A 22,647-nucleotide genomic window follows, 5' to 3' on the forward strand; every position below is an offset into this window, starting at 1 on the left:
CTCATGAGGAGTTTATAATCATTTATCATAAGAATAAATCCACCCTCTTTACAGACTTTTCTATAGTTTTATTTTTCCAGTTACAGAAAATACTTAACGTTTGATAGATTCTTTGTTATATCTTCAAACTAGGGCGGATTATTTTGGTAGTTGATTATTCTTTTGATGAATCGATGGCCTGTGAATGAGATTTTTTATTAATTTAACCAAGATGAAACTAAAGATTTGCCGCTAGAAACCATTATTATGGCATATATTAACAACAAAATGAGTTGTTCATTAAAAACTACATTCAGTTTGAGATCATAGAACATTTTCTTTAAGCACAATGCATGTTTTGATGTCCAGAAAATGACAAACATATAATATAATCTTGTTTCAAACCTATTTCAGTGTGACATAGTTGTGTATATTTCGCTCACCTTTCCTCTCGTCGCTTCTATTTATGATGCAGATGCTGTTGGTCGTCATATTCACTTAATTAAGATTTAATTAACATGGCTATTTCTCCTGTGACATGGTGGGCATGATGAATCCAAACCCATTACCCCTCAATAACTCTCAGACTCAATTACACTGTGAAGGTCTGTTGACAGCTGTAGACGCAGCGGGGAACGACAGATGACGAATGAGTTTAGGTAAAAGGTCCGTCCAACAGTTAAAGGACATGAACCCTTCGCTTGTTTGTTTCTGATTTAATTTCCTTCTCAAAAACCTGCGTCTGGGGCATTTGTCTCCGTAGCTGAACAAATGTCCGATGATACAAACGCGGTCTTGACGTTACCTTGATCTTGTCGTGTTTGGTTGAGTGTTTTTGCGTGGTTTGCCGCAGCCTCGCTCACACACGCTGCACATAATCAGGTCCACAGTGGGGCATATCACACAGTGTTGATAGGCTTCAGTGTGGAGGAAATTTAATTACCAGATGATAAAAGCTCCTGCTGGTGCCATGGAAAACCACCGAGAGTCAGGAAACGCTGACCGACGGCCATGAGATTCTGGGACGGGAGCTTCACTCGGTTTGAGCTTTGACTCGTTTTATTTTTGGATGTTGATTCTGACACAGACCTGTGCCGTGACATTTATGCTTTGAAACAACTGTCAGAGAAAAACCTAATTATACTGAAGGGCTCCTCTGTGTTTTTAAAGTTCAGCCAGTTTGAAATTTGAGAAGTGACATTATCAAACTGGACAAACTACACAGCGAACTTCAGTGTTTGTAGCGGCTATTTTTAGTCTCACTGAAACAGCCTCACCGCCCAGTGCATCAGCAGGATCAGCTCTTGTGTTGTTTGCTGCTTTTTTGAATATATCCTTGCATAATGTTCCAGACTTTTACATTATTTTAAGTCATACAGCCTGAAAGATCAAGGTCCTGACGTCCGTTTGTGACACCGACACCAGATTATTGAACGTCTGTCTCTTTAAGTTCGCTGTTTCGTTTTCTTCTGCTGTTTAAATTGTTTGCTTTTGAATTTCTAGTCGTGTAATTTGGAATATGTGTGATTTTGTGGAGTAGAACTGGAGATAAAATGGCACAGCTGCTGTTTGTTTTACTTAATTACATTTGTTGGTAAATCCCTCTGTGGTGATTTTGAGAATGACCAGTTTTTGTGGCTGTATCTTTTTGAAAATCCCCCTTTGGACAAACAAAAACTAATGACGAGCCTTTGCAGAGGGAGGTGGAGAGGATTAGAGGTGGAGAGGTGGAGAGGTGGAGAGGTGGAGACAGTGTGGGGTGGAGAGGGTGAGAGGTGGAGACAGTGTGGGGTGGAGAGGTGAATCACTGAAGCTTCCACATTTCAGAAAACGCTTCTCGATCGACTGAGTTTTACATAAATTAAATTTTGCTCCGGTCGACGTTTCACATTGACACAAAGGGGCAGTTACTGAAAACTCAACTTCAAACTTAAATGGAGATTGAACGACTCCTTTGAAGACATTTTAAAGTTATTTTTGTTCTAATATGACTTTATTCTGTTTAGTTTGGCTGCAAAAGAAGCTTGATGATATATTCAATTCAATTCAGTCCAGAATCACAGCAGCAGCGTCGCCTTTTTGGGCCGAACATGAGAAAAGATTTAACCAACAGAAAGTTAGAAAATCAACAATGAAACAGAAACAGACAAGCAAATTAATCAACAGAAAACAAGCAACTGGAGAAGTGTCTTTAAACCCTAGTTCTCTGCAAAAAAACCCCAAAAAACATCCGCACTTGTAAATCCGTACGAGCTTTAAAAGTTTGTGTATTTTGTGCTGAGCGATAACTCTGACCTCTTACTCCGAGCTACGGCAAAATGTAAAACAAAATGAAACGATGATGAAATGATCAGATGAAAAAGAACCCGTCGTGTGTCTCGTTCCTGCTGTAATTGTCGTTTCTGAAATGCGCCGCAGACGGATCGCAGACGTCTGTTTTGAACATTTACTGGGAAATTTAAGTAGAACAAACTTTCAGCTCTACTTCGTCTAATTAGGATCATTGACGGAGAAGAAACACAGATTTTTGAAGAGCGTGGCAGTTGATGTTTTAGTTTTCTTACGTAAACCCAGAGTTTAGTGTCGCGATGCCGAGCTGAGTTCATGCCTAATTGGTCTCCAGAAGTGGCGTGCGGATCAGAGATAATAATAATAATAATAATAATAATAATAATAATAATAATAATAATACATTTTATTTATAATTGAACAACAAATCTCAAAGTGCTACAGTGCAAAAAAGACATTAAAACAGAAGACAATTAACATTAAAAACAGAAGACAATTGGTGTAAAAGCAATAAAACAGATGATGTGCGGATCAGAAACGCGGCGGAGTCCGTGCACCGCTGGTTAACAACAGACAGGAAGTGACGGCCCCTGATGGATGTTCTGACGTTAATGTAATCGGTAAAACTAATAAACGTATGGGTGTAGTGACCAGCGCAAAGATAAGAGTGACTGACGTGAGAAATGGTCAGACTTTATTACTCTATAACTCTATTATCGTTATGAGACGCTGCGTATTTTTAGAAACGTCTGTACAGTGTGTCGTTTAAAACACTCGGGATGCACAATATGACAAAAAAAGGCAATATTCTACTACGATATTTTAACATTTCTAAGTTCGGTTAAATTAAACGTCATTTGAGGTTGACGTTTTTGTGCTAATCTTTTATTTTCTACTGAAGCGCGTGAAAAAAGAGCCTCGTTTTATGCGGTTATGTGGTAAAAGCTTTCTGCCCTTTCGATTTTGCGCGACCGTAGCATTAGTACAGACATTAGTTTAGCGGTTCTCTCAATGATCCGATTCCCATCAAGGACGAGCTGCACGTGCACAGGTCTGCTCCCATAATGCACTGCGCTCTCGGTGAACCGTAAGAACAAGCACGAGCGTTAGTTTGTGTTGATGTACTTGAGATTTTCCTCGCTCGAGCGTTTGTTTGCAGCTTCTGTCCCGCTGACTTCATCAAAAATCCAGTTTTATTGAGAACAACGGCGTATACTGGCAAAATGGTTGTTTTGTTTAACGGCGTAGTTTATTTACTTTTATTTAATGCTTATATTTGTGAGATTCTGCGTCAGGACACATGTTTTAAACTTGGTGATGGAGAGATTATCCAATATACACAGCCTGGCCAAAAAAAGGCAAGGCAAGTTTATTTGTACAGCGCAATTTATACACAAAGTAACTCAAATTTACAAAATAAGAAGGACGTTAAAATCACACAAATCAAAACATAAATAATCACAAATATATCGTCATAAAATTAACGTTAAAACAGAAGCGGTTGTGTGCAGCTAAACAGAACAGTTTTGAGCCTGGATTTAAACATTGTCCAAGTCGCCACCAAAAAAAAAAAAGAAAAAGGTCCCACGCTCTAATATTTGTTTGTTCCTTTATCTTTGATCACGTCACATTCTCTGTGTCATTGTTTCGATTTCGCTTCTCCAACGTCACAGATTTATTTCCATCCAGTTGTTGCATTAATGTTTCTCCTGTTTCATTGATGATGGTCGAGTCTGACGCTGCTCAAAGCTTCTCCAGCTCAAAGATTCTCACTGGGGTTAAGGTCTGGACTCTGTGGTGGACGTGTGTGAAAATGACGTCTCTGCTCCTGATCCACTCTGTCACAGTTTGAGCTCGATGAATCCTGACATTGTCGTCTTGGAATATGCCCAAAAATCCACTGATGGAATAACCTGGTCATTCAGTATATTCAGGTGTCAGCTGATCTCACTCTTTGAGCACAGACCTGACTCGTACCTATAGACTCGGACATATTTGCTTAATTAAATCCGATGTTGGTGACTTTTTTTTTTTTTGTCCAGACAGCGTAATTTCACCTTTTGTAACTTGCTGCACACAACTCACTTAAGTGTTTCTAAAATTCAATTATATTTAGCCTTGAGCGTTTGTCCGTGAAATATAAAATTAAAAACACGGTGTCATTTATTCTGTATTCTACATGTGTGTTTTTTACCATTTGAACCACATTCTGTCCTTTACACTTTCACTTTATACCATTCACAGAACATTATGTATCTGATGTTTTGTTTAACTGAGCAGAGTAGTGGCTTTTACATCATCTAAAAGTAAAAAAACCCTAAACTTTGCATGCTTCAAAGTTAAAAATGTAAGGGTTTTTTGGCATGTTTTAATCCTGGACTCACCAGACTTGCCAATTAGCTGGAGCGCTGTGTTTCTTATTAATTGGCTGCAGTGACATGTTTTACCCTGCGCCTCTACAGTCTGAATATTAATGAAATAAAACCACCGCACAGGCGTCTTGTCCTTCACGTCGCCTTTAGCTGTGTTCTCCACTAATTTCATATCCTGATGCGTTTCATACAAAGCCCACTTTACTAATAGACTGCGGCCGGTGGTGGGTGTTGAAGTGTTTGCATGTAATAAATCAGAGGAGCAGTGTTCCATTTACACAAAGCCTCGGGTAAACTACAGGAACCAGCCTCAGTCACAAAGAACCGCGTCTGATCCAACACAGAGCCCTCTGTTTGTGAGTCACTTCACATCTGCTCCTGGCGTTGGTTCAGGTACAACACAGACAGCCAGAAAATCAACTGAGCTGGATTAATTTGGGAGATTTGACTGCAAAAGTTTTATTAACAGTGATGTTTAATGACCCATTTCCTCCACCTGAGGTTTAACTCGACCAGTGAGCGCTGGTGCTTTCTGCTACAAACACCTGAGCCTCACTTTGATCAGGTGAGCGCAGAAATCAGAAAAAACAAACAAACCAATAACTTAAAGTAAGGCACATCTCGGTCCATACAGTTTATATTTCAACATGTTTGCAGAGCTTAGACGATGATGTTTGCAAAGGAATGTCTGTGTCCATCAGCCGTCTCCCTCCCCGTGTCCACATCAGGACTATTAACGTTTCTCGGGTTTGTCCGCCTCCCACTGTACTGAAGAAAATCAATGGTGCTAATTATTGTCCATTACCTCAGGCTGAAAGACATCAGAGGCAGCTCGCAGTCATCCAGAGATTAGATTGAGACCAGCGCTAATTAGCTTAGCCTCTTTGGACCAAGAGAGGCCTCGACTCCAGGGATGTTGGGTTTTTCTACTCTAAGCTCAACCCGCTGTGATTTTTATTACTTTTGCAATAGCTGTTTTTGTGGCTGATTCTTCTCAGTTGGAAGTGATGTTTTTCAGTGTATTTATGTCCCACGGAGTCACTTTATGTTGGTAATACTCCTTTTGTCTCTTATATGAGCGTCAAAGACCACAAAGGGAGTGTAATGTGTTTGGAAAGAACTGAGTCACTCTTACTTTTTAATGTCAGCTTTAATTTAATGCAGAGTTCAGTCCAATCGTCTGGTCATGAATTTAACAACAAAAAGTTCACCTCAGTTTGGATGCATTATTTACGAGTCAGCCATGTAGTTGCTGGAGTTTCTGCAGCTGGAGAGTTCAAGGTAGAAGGTAGAGCTCGTCATTATCACTCCTGGCACCGTTTACTAATTAATGAACTCGCTTCTGAGAGGAACTTTTGATGCATTTATGTCGTTGCTTATGAGACAAAATGATTTTACTTTATTACCTTTAACCACCAAAGTTAACGAAATGTTAAGAGCTCAGTGCAGAGATGGACTTCATCACGTTTTTTTAATATACAAACTGTTATTTTATGATTCAAGCTGCACGATTTGTGACTCTGAAGTGCTGTACGTTTGCAATTTGTTTCCTCCCCGACAAAACCCACAATGTCGATGAAACGTTCTGCACCGACAAAGACGCCTACGAAGGTTTGAACTTTGAGAGAGTTTAAACGAGAGAGAAATGTGAGAAAATGTTAATTCCTGTGTGAGAAAAGTGTATAAAGTGTGTGGTGAGGGGTTTTACAGACAAAAACAGAGAGAATAATGTAAAAAATGAAGCTGAGTAATTTATTTTTAGAACGTGAACCCCACGATAAACCAGGGACCACTGTATAGCAACTATGTCATGTGCAAATACTGACCTAGATGCTCACGCCGAAAGTCAATACAGTCAGTGCTGGTTTATGGTGGCGACACGTTCTAAAAATAACCCACAGTGAGTGAAATCTGCGACGTATCAGCTTCATTTTTTCTGAACACATTCTGTACTGGACAGGAGACACGGCACGGAGGAGACTGATGGACAATGGTCTACAGTCCAACAGCCAATCAGGACGCACGACACAATGGTCTACAGTCCAACAGCCAATCAGGACGCACGACACAATGGTCTACAGTCCAACGGCCAATCAGGACGCAGAACACAATGCACGTTCATACACTGTAAACAAAAACATACAAATTTGCACTAAAAATCCACAAAACAGTGAGACAACGAAAGGTGAATGAGGGACACTGAATAACGATGAGGGACAACTGTACACAATAAAACACTGACAATGATATGTATTTGGAATCAAAACTATGGAGATTCTAATATTTACAGGCAGTGTCTGTATAAAAAGCCTTAGACCCAGATATATTAGAGACTTGTATGAATACAGTTTTATACATTATTTAAATTTATACCATTACAAACTTACACAATGACCTAAATATCAATAATACCTCAACTAAAAGTCGAGCTCTTCTACCGTTTCCTATTTAAAATGCATGATAAAAACACAAAACAAACAATATTTTTTAATTTTTTTATTACGTTATTTGATTGATCGTACATCAAAATACAAACTTACAAACATGTTTTAAATGATGTGCATCAAAGACTCATAATACACATGTGTAATTTAGACAAATAAAATGATAACACTTAACCACAAACTCCTCCTATGCAAAGATTTAATACTGAAACAGCTTAAAACATAAATGTGCATTGACTGTTATTATAGAAAACACTATTTCCCTTGTTCCTAATGCACAGAACCCCATCCATGGTCGTTTTGTGCTTCTTAATAATGGTCATGAATGAGTCGTGCCGATCATTCAGCAGATTCAGTCCATAACGTGCGGATGTTTGTGCTGCAGCGTGTGTGCGTTCTCCTCCGCGTGCGTCTCCATCGGCGTCGTCGTAGCAGATTTTCAGACGTCCTGGTGGTCTTCTGTTACCGTGGAAACCGCAGAGGCAGCCACGACCGAGGCTGGACACGGGGCGGGAGAAGCCAACAGTTATCCAACTCGATGGAGAGGAAATACTGAGAGAAGAAAAGCGAGGAAACGGGAGGAGAAGTGGATAATGATAATGAAATAAAAAAAATGGAAATGTAAAAACGGTGATTTTTAGGTTGCGGAGGAGACGTTAGATGAGTAAATCTGAAGAAGGAAGGGTTAAATTATAAAACACGTGCAGTAAGGGTCAGGTGAAAGGTTGGAAAAGTGTAGGGAGAATAGGAAGTCGAGAGTAATTATTGAAAAATGATAAAAATACATGTTAAAAAGTCTCATATCCTAATTTTCCTTCCTAGTGAACAACTGTATACACGATTCTATAATGTAATCTAATCCCCAAAACATCTGTCCACCGCATTTTTCCCCCTTTTACGTTAAAATGCAGATGAGCAGCGTTGTACAAATGCAGATAAAACTCAGATCTGTTTTCTAAATATATTAGATTTGTGTCATTCGTCTGCAGATAGGATTAGACGTTGATGAGACTTGGCACGGCGGCTCAGACTGGCTCTGGAAAACTCAGGACAGATGGAGGCAGTGAACAAGCTAACAAACATACACAACACACACAAAACACACACAACACACAACCAACACGCAGGTTTATCACATCGAGTTTCACTTTCATGTTCATTTGCTCACTTAAGACTGATTACATTAACTTAACAAACCACATGGCTCGTTTATAACACTTATGTTCAGTGAGAAGAAATATAAGTGAGTTGGATCTTTGTGGGTCGACAGCACGTTTGTTCTGTTTGTTCTGTTTGTTCTGTTTGTTCTGTTTGTTCTGTTTGTTCTGTTTGTTCTGTTTGTTCTGTTTGTTCTGTTTGTTCTACCTGCCTCTAGAGCAGATACTGTACATGTGGGATTATTACTTCCCTCGTTACTAAAGTACATGTGACTCTTTTATTTTGTCCGATCTTCCCGATGTTATTCTGATTCTGATGCTGTTTGTGTTTGATGTTTGTCTGAGCTAAAGATGTGTTTTTTCACACCAAGGAGAATGATTATAACACCATCTGAAAACAGACAGACAGTGAAATTCAGCTGAAGTATTGTTGTCATTGTTGTCATTGTCACATTGTGCAGCTTTAGTGTTGATGTTTATGAGACGACGTTTGGAGAAATGGGCTCTGCTTTATTTTCTCATGAATTATTAATAAGAAATATTTACTCAAATGAAAGTGATGGCAGTGTTATGTATTTTCAGTGATCATTTGTGAGTTTGTTTCTTATATTAACCTTCCTCATTTTGTGATTCCTAATGGCACAAACAGAGGTGTGTGTTTGCTGAAGTGACTTGGTTTTTACCTCTGTCGTTTCTATTTTGGGTTCAAAGACCAGACTCTTCAAAAACTTCACTTATGTTCTTTCCAAACCCATCGCTGGAGTAATTGAGCGCAAGAAACGTGTTCATTAATATAATATATTTGACAACATAATTACCAGATTTGTGTGCGTCTGAGTCTTTGCTAGAATTAGTTGTGTAATGAACTTGATCGTTATTTTACAGCTTCATCTAAATGTTGACTTATTTTGAAGTGTAAGCGAAGCATGAGGGAAGACCTTTTAAATATTTAGTAGTTGCTCCCCCTTCGTCTTACATAAGTACTTCTCTGTGAGAACATAACTATACTTCACATTTGGTTCACATTTATTGGGCTTTAACCTTTTGCTCAGGCAAAAACCGACCTCACGAAAAAGATGAAGAGCTATACTTTTTAACATGAAAGATTTAAGCAGGTTGTGTCTGCGCCCGAGTGTGGCCTTAAACGAACCCTCTTTGGTTTAAGTGCTCACTTTGACTGTTTTTAAAAACAATATCTGTCCACTAAGGCTCCTGTGGACGAATTCATCGTCTCATCACTTTAAACTATTGCTGGGAGCAAACTGAATCTTCTTCCACATTTTTAGTGTGAAGTGTAACGTGTAGTAAAATGGCATATTACGTCTTAATTGAAATCATTTCTGTCTCTGCTTTATCTCCTCTGATCGGCCTCATGCTCCACGTCGTTTTCAAATGTCTCTGTTTTTCTCTCTATTTGCCTCAGCGTCATTACTGTGTGGGCAAATGTTCTTTGTAATAATGGTCATTATTCAGTGGCTGTACCTTATAGGAGCTGCATAGTGATCAGTGATTTTCGATGGTAATTTATGGAGGTGTGGTGCCTTTTGTGATAATCTGTGATATCATGTTGATTTGAATAATGACATTAAGGCGACACAGGAGATGAACAGTGGAGCTGTACAGGGGAGATTAATGGTGTGTATCCTGGTGCACGTTTAGTGGATGAGGGTTTGTGCCACGTTTTAAGATCTCAGAGAACACTCAGCTTTTCACTTTATATGGAATGTGAAGAGATACTTCCACATTGTGTTTCTAACATAACGAGCTGCAGTGTTTTTGTTTAAGCAGATCCAATTTCCTCTGAGACAACGGGTGTTTTAACAGTTATGCTATTGGAATATATTTCCTCTCACACCAATTACTGAAATGTTTACATTTTAATCAGTATTTTTACTCCCAGAAATGAAAATGTACAGGTCTAAATCTCCTCTCCTGCAGGGAGGGCCTAATTAGCCCCTATGCATTCCTCTCTGTAAAGCACATTTTGTTGAAAATGAAATGAAAATGGTGGGATTGTATAAAGTGAGCTTTATCTCTCTGGTGTAAACAGGAGGTTGAAGGGGATTTTTATCCCACAATCTGTTAAAACTGCTGTGCACATAATGAAATGGGCTCAGATGCATTGACTGCCACCGGTGTGAGAAATATAAGAACACTTGAGAAAATGCAAAACAAATAAATCTTAACTTATGGCAGGTAATAAACTGGCCTGTTGTTTTTAAACCATATGTGCAATTTATTCTCAGTGTTTTCCCCGGTGCCTTTCAGACTGATTTATAATCTCTCTTAGTGTAACAAACTCTTTACTTTGCCATTGTGTCTTGTAGTTTACAGTTATTCCACACAGAAAATGTAAACTGCTGACTATTTACTGAATCCTATAAAACCTCATGCTTCTTTTGAACAACATTGTGATTTATTGACACGTGTGTTACATAAGAGCAGCAGGTCAGAGTCTTTAATGTTTTAAACTGGATCTTTTGACTTTCTCATCATATTTGGTCTATCACTGAAAATATTTGAATGACCTGATGTTGACCTGATATAATAATGTGAGATATGTTCAGAGGTTTGGACCTTAGACAGTTAAAGGCCGGAACCATCCAGCGGCTGCCACCATCATCATCATCATCATCATCATCAACGAGGCCGCAGGGGCAAACATGATGAAAACAACAGGCTGCAATGAAAGTAATGCTGCTAATTATGGCAGCAGCAGTCACAGTGATATCAGTAATATGATATTATGAGTGATGTAAATAACCCAAAGCAGGTTCTAATCTTATTATCTATATTAAATGTTCAGGATTAAATCTGAGCTGTAAAACCATAAGAGAAAAGGACAGAACTGTGTCAAATATCACTGAATTTAAACTGTGCCAACCCAGAGTGTTATTGTTGGCAACTGCAACATCAGTGGACACGTACAAAAGCGAGTGATTTACAGAGAAGAGCCGGTTTGATAGTGACATTTTGCAGGTTAAAACTGAAAACATGACTTTACAGACTTCTGCTGTCTGGCATTTCTTTCACAGATCCTAAAGTGACAGTGCATGCATTTTTCAAGCAACAATAGACATTCTTTTTATTTTGTTACAAACAATAACAAGGCAGACATTCATCTGGAAGGATACACGGGTTTATTGACATAGGGAAACAGACAAAATACTTGAGGAGGCATGAGGAGCAGAAGGTGGTGCCAGGAAGAGAAAGATGCAGTGGAGAGAGTGTAGACAATAAGTAGGAAAACAAACACATCTTTCCTGATTGTCCTGTGTCAATCCTTCATAAATTTCACAGAAATTATGCAGTTCTTTTTGTTTTCAGTGTTCTACCATTTACATGTCTGATGAAGAAGAGCAAAATATTACAATTTCCAAGTGAATATATATCCAACATTTACTTTGCATCATCACATCTGAACAGTTGGAACAGTTTTCGTTTCAATTCCATTTTGTTTTCCAGATTGTGACTACTGAAGACAGGGATGCAAGGAGAGAGGGAGAAGGGAGGAGGGCTTTAAAGTCAAACCTTAAAAGAGTTACTATATTTACTCACTGAAAGCTCATCTGCTTGTGTCTACTCTAAAACATTTTACTTTGAGACTGAGCTACACTATGCGATGCTGTTTGGCTCCTGTCGACTGCCACTCTGAAAAATATAAAAGCTAAAATGCTTACAAAAATCAAGTCTATCTCTATACGAGACAAAAAGGCATCTGAAGTAAATATTATCTTAAAGGTAGAAGCCGTGCTTAAAGGGACTGCTCTGTGCTCTGTTTTTAGTCCATACACGTTCTTCTTTAAATGCACTTCCAGCCATGTCTGTTTTTAATGAGATTTACTACACCCTTTTCACAAGGCATTCTCTCACTGTGATACGGGTGTAAGTAGTCGTAGCCTCTTCATTTTCGGGATTTGGCCCTGATTTTGCGCTTAAATCTTATTATTGAAGTGCCTCTCAGATCTCTGTGTGTCCACTGCTTTGGGTTCTGTGTAATCTCTATTCACTATGATGTTCTTTCAACAGGAGATAGCCTTTCACAGTGCGTTGGTTCTTGGCTGTTGAGTACGGTTTGCAGACCTGGACTAACAGAAATATATCCTTACGCTTCTCTCTTTTGAAGTCTGGCACTTAGCATCAAAGCTTGATCACTTTAGTGCTCAGGTATAGTGCTGTGGGAGGTGCTGAGGAGGTAACTGACAGGCAGAGGAAGAGTGAGCGAGAGGTGATATTAGTGCCATTCCGACTGCTCTCATTGCTACGGGATCATGATGGGTGTGTCTGAGAAAACTGACATTATAGAGTCTGTCTCCCCTGCTTTCTGCTGGGATTGGTTTGGGAGTTTTGATTGCTGCTCTGGTCCTAAAAGTAAACCTGGTCCCAAATGTCCTTGTCCCGTCCCAGTGCCCTGTCCCGCCCTTATTCTCCCGTTCTGCTGCTCTCGTATGGGCTCTAAAAACACCACATGTTTGTTGGTACTAACCTTGCGACCAGGGCCTTCAGTTGTCGTTGGAGGAGTGGGAGTGAGAATAGAGGACTGGGCGCTCCCCGCTCCTGCCTCATTAGTCTGACCTGGGGTAGTGGCAGCAGGAGGAGGAGGAGGAGGAGGGGCTTTTCGACAGGGAGGGCAGCGGCAGGGTGTCAGATAGAGGTACATGAGGACTAGGACCAGGCTCACCACGCAGCCCAGCAGAGTGGTGAAGCCGGTGTTGAAGGATTCGTAGGATTCTTGGCTCTGATGCGTTACCACAGTCAGATTCACTTCTCGGGTTTCGTTGCGCTGTTGTCGGTCGTCCACAGCCATGCACCAGTACATGCCAGAATCTGCTGCACGGGCGTCCCTGATCTCTAAGCTGCCGTTGCTGTACATTTTTAAGGAGTCACTGTTTCCCGGAGGTGCCACATACTCCTGATTCGGCGACACCCAAAAGAAGGTCACGTGTTGTCCTGTTAAGTTAGTTACACAGTGCAGCAGAACAGCGCTCCCAGCTTTGGCCAAAACGCTCCCCTCCTGCTCTGCGAGGGGTAACTTCATCCCAGTGAAGTCGCATTTTTCAAAATAACGGTCATGCTTAAAGAAACGTACGGTGCCTTTTTGCATTCCATAGACGAGACACGTGTGCTCCTCTTTGTAGTCTGTTACCGAAGTAAAGTTTCGCTCTGCCCATTTATGGAACAGTCCGTACATAGAACAGTCACACACCAGGGAGTTGTTATGAAGGTAGAGTCCCTTCTGGATCGTGGTGGGTAAGTTTGATATGTCCTCCAGGGGTAGCTTAGGTAGTCGATTTGATGACAGATCAAGCAGAAGCAGCTGCGGATGTGTGTGCTTTTGTATCGAAAAGAAAGGGAAATCAGTGAGACGGTTATGGCTGAGGTAGGCCTTGCGAAGGTTTCTTAGTTTGGCAAAGGCTGAACTTTCAATTCGAACGATACGGTTGTTGAAGAGCAGTAGTTCCTCCAGTCCTGGTAAATCTGCAAAATAATGTTGCTCTAAATCGCACAGATGATTAGCTGAAAGATCCAAATGTCTGAGCAGTGTTCCAGAGCTATTATGAAACGCTCTTGGCGCAATAAAAGTCAGCTGATTATGTGATATCCGTAATATTTCCAACCGAGAAAGTCCCAAAAAACTATCTTCCTTCAATTGTGCAATCTGATTATGGCTGAGATCCAAAGTGACAGCGGAGACGGGCATTTCTTTAGGGATTTGCTCCAGACCCAGGGCAGTGCAGCTGAGGATGTCCGATGTGCAGAGACATCGTCCCTCTTGGGCAGAGCCATTTCTAGACTGGCAGATGCTTGGTTGGAGGCAAACTAACAACACGACTGGCCACCAGAAAGAGGATGGTGTTAGAGCTGTTGGTACGACCACACCATGCAGAAAGCCTTTTTTACCTTCAGCAGATGACATTATGCAGCCAGCAGCATTGATACGTTTTTTATGGCTTAATACATCGATCCTCCTCTTTGCTCTTCAGCGGGTGATAGAAAAGCCATCGTCTCTCATTTCACGTACTCCATAAATATGTTGTGGTACTACGTGTTCTACTAGATGCTCTCTCAGCTTGATACTTGTGATTGTTTTGTCAAACCTGGTTAATTTTGAGCAGGATTTGCATCTTAATTTTCCTGCCATATGGATTGGCTTCATGAAAAGGCACAGTTTCTGAGATGCAGATTTAGTTTTTGTTTTAGGTTTGGATGTTCCCTGTAAGTAAGTCTTTCAAACAATGGATATAAAAGGTATATTAGACTAAAAAAGCCTTTAGGACTGACTTTAATTACAGCTTTCACTCTAAGTTGTCAGTAAACATCTTGATTCTTTTTTCCTCCAGTAGAATAAGTTTTCTTTTCACATCACGCTGCATCAGGACCTTTGCTTCAGCTGCTGTACGCCTCCTTTTCCACATGAGCACACAAACGCACACACAGAGTTGCTGTTATTGAGCTTGTATCAAAGCGAAAAAAAAGGTCCTCTTAGTTGTTGCATTGCTTGTTTTCACGCCAAGTCGAGTTTTTTTGAATCACGGCCCTCGCTGTCTGACGCCCACAGCCTTTTAGCCGAGTCGAAGATCAGATATTCAACCAAGTCAGCATCCTGTCCACTTCACCCGCACGGTGGCCATTTCGAGGGTTCACACATCACGCACACAGATTGTTCTTGGTCTGTCACTCCTTCGGCAGAATCCTTTCATTTTGTTGAAGCTGTGGACGGTTATGTTTGCAGACGGTTAAATAGTTCATCTTTTGTGCTTACTGGAACGCATATCTCTTCATCCGACGCTCAGAAAGAAAGCAACAACACACCCATGCGGTCAAAAGTTAAGCTTAGTCCGAATACGGAGTGTCCGAAGTTGTTGGCGCCGGGTTATGCACGCCGTCTAATGGTCATGTGTCTGCTCAGCTGAGTTGTGAGTCCTGTCTGTCGCTCTTGGTGCTTTCCCAGCTCTTCCTCTCCTCCTCAGCTTCAGACTGCTCGCTCCTCTTCCTCCTCCCTCTCCGCCCACTTCAGCATCCTCCGCCCTTCTCAGACAGCAACGATGTTTGCTCTTTTTTCTCTACGAGCGGCTCGGGCTGCACTCTCTCCCCGCATCCGTGTGTTTGTGTTCTGTGCTCACACTTGGTGGTTTTCATGTGGCTCTCTCTCGCTCTCCCTCTCTCACGCTCTCCCTCTCTTCCTCTTTTGCACGTCTCTCGTTCTCATCTCTCTCTCACGTCCCCTCCCCTCCGTCTCTCTGCTTTTTGACCGAGTGGATTATGTTGCCAGAGGAGGCGCTTCGGAGGGTGATTCTGAAAGTGTCTGTTCTTTTTTAAGCCTTTGTGGCACTACCTGCAAAATCATGTCATACATTACATTTTAATTTACAAATATATAAAAGTATAGATATAATTCTATATTATTATGCAAATCCAACTTTTTTCTTTCATTGTTCAGGAAGGAAAAATAAATAAATACATGAAAAATGAGCCAGCAGGTTTTACCCTCAATCTGTTCTAATAAAAATAGTTTATTTTTTGGAATTATTGACCTATGATACTTTGTTTTCTTGTCTAATCTCTCAAATTCGAACATTCTAAAACTCTCAGTGAAACCTGAGTGCAGTTTGCTTAGATAATGTGTCACTCCAAAGGTAGACGCTTCTGGCAAACATGAGTCGCTTTCACTGTCATTATCAGCACAGACTCTTCAAATGTTTAATACTTTCGCAAACATGGCCTTTTGTGTCAGTCACAAAGGCCATTGTTTAAAACAGAATGTTCAATAAAGTAAAAACAAATATGTGCATGTGTGTGTGGCGTCATTTATATTGTGTGATCTGTGTTACAGGCGTGACTCGAATGTCTGGTGTGACAGATGGATTGGATTTTATTGTAAATTAAAGGAGAAAAGCTATTTTTGTAATCACATTTGTGAATTTACCTTGGACATTTCATGGAAAAACACGACGCTAATCTATAGGAAAAACTGGCTCTTGCCTCAATCTGGGGGAGAAGACAGAAGAAGGTTGTGTTGGCCAAAGAAAATCTAAAACAAGAACCGGTGTGAGGTGGAGATAATAGAGACTTTAGAAGAACAGAACAAACTGATCAAAACAGTGACTGAGACATAAATATTATAATAAAGTTTAAGTAAGGTGAAGCATTAAGTTTACCTTTTGGAGTCTTGTGTATGTGCGTCCCATTTGTATTCCATGAAATGGCAGGTTATACTTTGCCAGAGATTCTCTATTTTGCCTAAATCCCCAGGCCGTCTGTAGTACGACTAAAATGACCAGGCAAAGGAGGAAATTAATCAATATGCTCTACTTTGCCCAGGCATTCAGGCAAAGTATAGAAGGCCCAGGCAAAGTTGAGAATAATGATTCTTTTCCTACTTTTCCTGGTTGTTTCACCGTTGCCTGCAGCATATACACATGATTTAATTACATTTGAGAGAAATTACCTCTAAAGTTATGAACAGTGTCTCTCTCCACATAAACGCGGTGAAGTGGTGGTACTTTATAACGTTTTGGAAATTCAGGTTCACATTTCTTGACAAAAGAAGATGAATAACAGCTGTGACCTTTGGATAGTTTTCTGCAAAGACAAGTGTCAGTGTGGGATGCAGAACTTAGATGAAATGGAAAAGCTAATATAAAAGACACAATAGTCAGGTACACTAATGCAGCACAGACTGTCAGATACGGTTAATGCACAGACATTACACAAGCGCGTTTGTGCGGTTCAAAGGAGCCCGTGTCATTTGCAGATGACATGTTGATGCTAATGTGCCGTCCACAGTTGATGCACTTTTGCTTTGTGGCTAGTTTGTGCGTGTATAAATTCTCTTCCAGCCCATTTTACATTCTCAGTGGAGGCGCCTGTTCTTTGCCGATCTCCTGTCACAGAGGATTAAGATCAGAGCCTCCGAGCCACAGACATAAATTTAACTAAAAAAGTGAAAACCCCAATACACCACAATTTTCCGTGTAGAGATCTGTCAGTATTATGCTGTCGTTTGATTACCCAATTCTGAATTTACAATGACTTCATTAGACGTGTGGATGTTTAGTCAGAATAATTTACATCTATTTGCTTTGTTTTCTGTGATTTATGGATGCACCCTGATGATGACTGAACACAAAAACTGTTTAGAGTTTGCAGTGATTTTTAGCATTGCCTTTATTGTGACTTTACTGGCTGCTTTGACAGGTAAATATTTATCATTTATAGTTTATAGAGTCGTGACATAATTATGTGTATTTGACCAGTAAAACCTCTCACTCGTGCAAGACACTTATATAGTATGTGTTCAACCATTTAAGTTCCTTTATAAGTAAATTTGAACACTTATTGTGTGTAAGGATGGGACAATATTAAAATTTAGACTCATAATTATCACGATAATTATTAAACTTAATTTTACAGTTTCTAAAAAAAGCCAAACATCAATTACCAGACAGTTTGCAGGTGTCTTTTGCTGCAAGTGACATTAACAATGAATGATTAATAAAAATGTGTCAATTATAAAACTCTTTACTATTAAAAAACACATGAAACAACCTGAGAAAGGCCCAGAGAAAGGCCCAGATAAAGGACACGATAAAGGACGCGATAAAGGACGTGATACAGGACGCGATAAAGGACACGATAAAGGACGCGATAAAGGACGCGATAAAGGACGCGATAAAGGACGCGATAAAGGACGCGATAAAGGACGCGATAAAGGACGCGATAAAGGACGCGATAAAGGACGCGATAAAGGACGCGATAAAGGACGCGATAAAGGACGCGATAAAGGACATGCATCGCAGCCATCACATTATTCACACAAATCCAAACTAACACAAACTACAGTCAATAGTTTATTTCTCATGGTGTGTTTCTTAAGATGGAGATTTTCGGCTCAAGTTTGTCAAACGATGCAGATGTTTGTGTCGTAAATGTGCGTCTGTAAGTCGCTCGTGCGAGTCGCTCGTGTTTCCCCTCTGAGCCGTATCTTTTCTCCTTCAGACTCTGCAGATCGGTGGCTCATCTTGTTGCTCTTGTTTTTCAAATCCATAATAATTCCACACATCAGACTTCACCTTCTTGAGTGGAGGATACAAATGTGTGGAGTCATCCGGATCCAGATCCACTGCCCACGAGCCACGAGCCACACGCACAGAAGCTAACGAGTTTCACTGCTATGACAGAGCACCCCCTTGTGGACAAACACCAAAACTAACATCTAAACATTGTATTGAAACTGAAACATGAGTCAGTCTGGAGCTGTAAAGACGATGATCACGATTATTAAAAATGCCACAAACGATTAATTGTGAACCTTTTTGATCAGGATTAGCGATATTTTTGCTATGGTTTATCGTCCCATCCCTAATTGTACGTACAAAATGAATGTTGGTATTTTGGTTATCTTCTCAATGCATCAATCACATTATATTTTTGTAATCGAAAATGATTTAATAATATACAGCAGTTTAAACTTTTAAACAGTTTAAATCAACATTTAAATCAACATTTTCAGCTTGTTCAAAATTCAAACCAAGTATAAAACTCGATGCTACGCTACATAAAACTGTAAATCTCTTCTTAAACCGCCCCATGGCTCCGGAACTAAATTTCCCATTCATTTTTCTCATAGACTTTCTGTAAAAAAATGTTCATTAGAAGTTTGAGAGTTTGCCTGGGGATAATCAGCTACGTGGAAACTCATGACCACGAGACCTGTAATTTAATTTAACTTTATAAACCGTGAAGTTAATAAAACATGTAGCTGAGTGTTACATTTTAAACAGCCTTTTTCGACTTAAACAACCGCGTTATGGATGTAAGTTTAGCATTTAGCTGGTTAGGCTACGCGATGCCTCTTAATATTTGAATTTTCCGAAAAGTCTACGTGAAAATGAATTGAAAACGCACTTCTGGAACCTGAGCGCTGTCTCTGTCCGCTCCATTAACTGTCAAAACATAGATGTCATTATAAATTAATTAGAATTAGATTTGAGGACTCGTCTTGCTATGCTAACGTGTTTTATAAATGCGCGCTCACACAATTCGCTAACAATTTCCCTTGTCAATCTAAAAGCGTCGCTCTTTTGTTAGATCATAATTAACGTCTGACACAATGGAGACGTAACCGGTGACATTTTCCAGCCCCGTGCTCCGACTCACGCTGATCTTCTTTCCAACGCTCCGGAGCACGATCCCTTCCCATTCTTTTCCTCCCCTTGAATGAATCATTTCGGTACGGCGAGGATCAATCACACATGGATGCATTATTAAAGCTCAACAAGAGGAATGCACGGAGGGACGAGACGCGGCGCTCGTCAAAGGGCCCGGGGAGCGCCTCTGTGTGAAGTGTCGAGTCTCGCTGTGGTGATAAGGTCAGAATACAATTTTTGAAGGAAAATGTCAGTGCGTCCCCTCTGCGGACGGGCTGGACACAGGCCGGTAGTGGACACCAGTCGTCTGTCAACACCGTGTTTTAGGTAACATGCAAAAAATGAGACAGATAAACAGAAAAATGTCCATAAAGGCACATAAACTGGATTTAGATTGATTTATTTAAGGGGCAGTGCATAAACATCCACTGTAAATATGTTAGAATAAGCCTTTTGGTTATTTTCCATCTGTCCCGGGGCGTCAAGACACGAGAAAACAAATAAAACTGTACGTATTTTCACTAACAAACTATAAACACAGACCGTGCGTTAAAAAGATGTGAAGCATACTCCATTTTTACTGAAACTCTCAGTCCAAAAAGCTTAAATGATGAACTATTTAATGTAATGTCGATGTTAAAAGGTGCTGTAATGAAGAGCATGCGTTTATTTGTCCTCCCTCTGAGGTTTGACGGACGTTTAGTTGAACTTTTGGAGACGTCACTTTGCTAAAAAATGTCAAATTTATTGTACACAACTGTTCCCTTTTTAGTGTGATAATAATCTTTATATTTTTCTAGTTATTGTCCGTGTGTTTTAACTCACAATAGACTGACGTAAAGTGAATTATGCACAATTTTGCAGGTACATTTGCGATTGTAAATGTGTTTTTTTTGTCACTGTTGACCCTTAATTTATATAATCGGAGTGGAAGGGGCTGTCGACCTGAGGAAGGTCAGAGGAACCGAAACGTGTGAATAAAAGTGAACCAAGAGTGACCCAAGAGTGAGACAGTGTGCCGGCATTTTCTTAACCTTTCAGATCAGATACATTTAAAAAAAGACATGCGGTGTGTTTATTTTTGGGTCCATATGGCTAAAACACTGTACATAAGGATCATTGCGCCTCTTGAATAAGTTGTTTAGTGTTTTTTTTTTTAAGTGATGAAGAATTAAAAAGATTCAAACTATAACGAAACCTGTTTTTATGAGAAGACTTTTCAATTTTGGCTGCAGCTCAAATCAAATATACAGACTGTGTTTTTGCAGTTTTACATCATCAAATATGGGTCTGGACGTTGACACGGTGACTTTATTTCTCGTATGATCGTCGCGCTCCGTCTCACGCTGGGAAACTGTGAGAATAGTGGGCGGTGGCTGAGGTTTAGCTCCAACATGTTTGTGCGTTTACATTAGCAGTACACGTGTATCTGTGTGAACGGAAATATAAACGTGTTGGCCGTGGAGAAGTAATTGTGCCTGAATAATCCATATGTTGTTCCATCCATTCATCCAGGGGGCAGCAGTCTAAGCAGGGACTCCCAGACTTCCCCCACCCCAGACATGTCCTCCAGCTCCTCCGGTGGGACCCCAACGCGAAAGACATAGTCCCTCCAGTGTGTCCCGGGTCTTGCCTGGAAAAGAAAACACCTCCCTTATACAGTTGTAGTTGTTAATAATATTTGAGTTGTCAGTTTTTTGAACCAGACACTGCAGCATGAAACCCTTTTATCCCCTTTAGAACTTAAGAAAATACTCAAGTCGGTTTTCTCTTTGTGATTACTGTATTTTCTGGAATATAAATCTCTCTGGAGTATAAGTCGCACCAGCCAAAAATGCAAAATAATGAAGAAAAAAACATATATAAGTCACATTTTTTGGGGAAATCTATTTTACAAAATCCGAGACCAAGAACAGACATTTTATCTTTAAAGTCAAGTTCTAATAATAATAATAAAATGTGGACCAACAGGCTGAATATCAGTACATCACGCTAACGTAACACATTTATATTTATTCAGCTCCATGAAGCACAGACAGAACTGAACACGTGTCTGGTTTGTTAACGTAAGATATTAACAGTTAATCAGATAAATAAAGCAGAAAAAACAACAAGTTTACTCTGGATCTCACTCCAAATCAATAAATCCATTGAATTCTTCATCCTCGGTGTCGCTTCTGAACAAATCCACCAACTCCAGAGGAAGATGAAGCGTTCAGTGTTTGTCTTTGTCTTTTAAATGAGTGTAATGTTGATATTTTAAATGTTGAGTGGTTCAGGAGGAGTAGATACTGGTACAAGTCTAGAGTGAAATTATATATTTGATTCATTTCACATATAAGTCACACCCCCGGACAAAAAATAAAGCTGAAAAATGAAAAATAGTGCCACTTATAGTCCTGAAAATACAGTATATATCCAATCGAGCAGGTGGGTTTTCACAGCTGTATCAAAAGTCATTTACATAACTTGTCATTCTTTCTTTCCGTTTCCACACGTGTCCATTTGTATTTAACAGATCACTGCAGAAAACGAGAAACCTGCGTTCTATAAGTGACACTGAAGGCACAAGATCAATGCAGAAAGTGCGTGGACTTAGATCGAGGTATATCTGAAGGACGGCAGAGAAAAGAGGAGTGTAAACATGCGGAGAAAGACAAAGGAGAGACTGGAGCTGTTTGGAAAAAGCCAGTGTGTGGGAGTCAGGTCCTGTGGAAAGCCCCGCTATAAAAGATTGATGTGTAGAGGTTGGATTGAGTGGCGCCGCAGGGGAGAGAAGAACAGAGGGGAAAAAGAGAGTTAAGGAGGGGGCTTTCATTAGCGAGAACACCAGTGATTGAGTGCTACATGGATCGTGAAAAAGACCATTGGTGAGAAATGGAAAGTGGAACATAATGTTTGTTTGCACGTGTTTGGATTCAAAGTCAGACGGGCAGGTGTTTGATGAGAGAAGAACCAACCAAGTACAGAACGAGATTATGATACAGAGTTTATTTATGCAGCGCAAAAGTGGTCGTATTTTAAGTGTATTTCAAGTTATGAACACAACAATTAACATGGTGGGTGTATTGATTTCTGTGGCCAAATCGAGCTGACGTAGTGACATTTTAGTTGTGTAAGATGTTGTTTTTGTTGCGCAGAAGATAATGAGTACGTCTAATGAGCGATGCTGTTTTTACCTGCTGCTGAGCAACACTAATGCCCATTACAGCTGTCCCAACCTCCTCCAGAGAAAATCTATGGGGTCAACACACCG

At 40.2% G+C, this 22,647-nt stretch overlaps 2 protein-coding genes across 2 annotated transcripts in view; one reads left to right on the forward strand and one right to left on the reverse strand.

Moving 5' to 3' along the window:
* LOC117370776 (E3 ubiquitin-protein ligase RNF123) overlaps positions 1 to 22,647 on the forward strand; it is a 75,923-nt gene that overhangs the window by 24,285 nt on the left and 28,991 nt on the right. The gene's annotated exons all lie outside the window — the stretch shown is intronic.
* amigo3 (adhesion molecule with Ig-like domain 3) lies at positions 11,653 to 14,422 on the reverse strand. The gene has a single exon (XM_033966310.2). The coding sequence runs from the start codon at positions 14,156 to 14,158 to the stop codon at positions 12,503 to 12,505; it is 1,656 nt and encodes a 551-aa protein (XP_033822201.1). The 5' UTR covers positions 14,159 to 14,422; the 3' UTR covers positions 11,653 to 12,502.

Source organism: Periophthalmus magnuspinnatus, chromosome 5 (genome assembly GCF_009829125.3).
Source record: "Periophthalmus magnuspinnatus isolate fPerMag1 chromosome 5, fPerMag1.2.pri, whole genome shotgun sequence".
Taxonomy (NCBI): domain Eukaryota; kingdom Metazoa; phylum Chordata; class Actinopteri; order Gobiiformes; family Gobiidae; genus Periophthalmus; species Periophthalmus magnuspinnatus.

Excerpts from the sequence above, each read along its gene's own strand:
- amigo3 (XM_033966310.2), bottom strand. The coding sequence starts at position 14,158 with ATGTCATCTGCTGAAGGTAAAAAAGGCTTTCTGCATGGTGTGGTCGTA.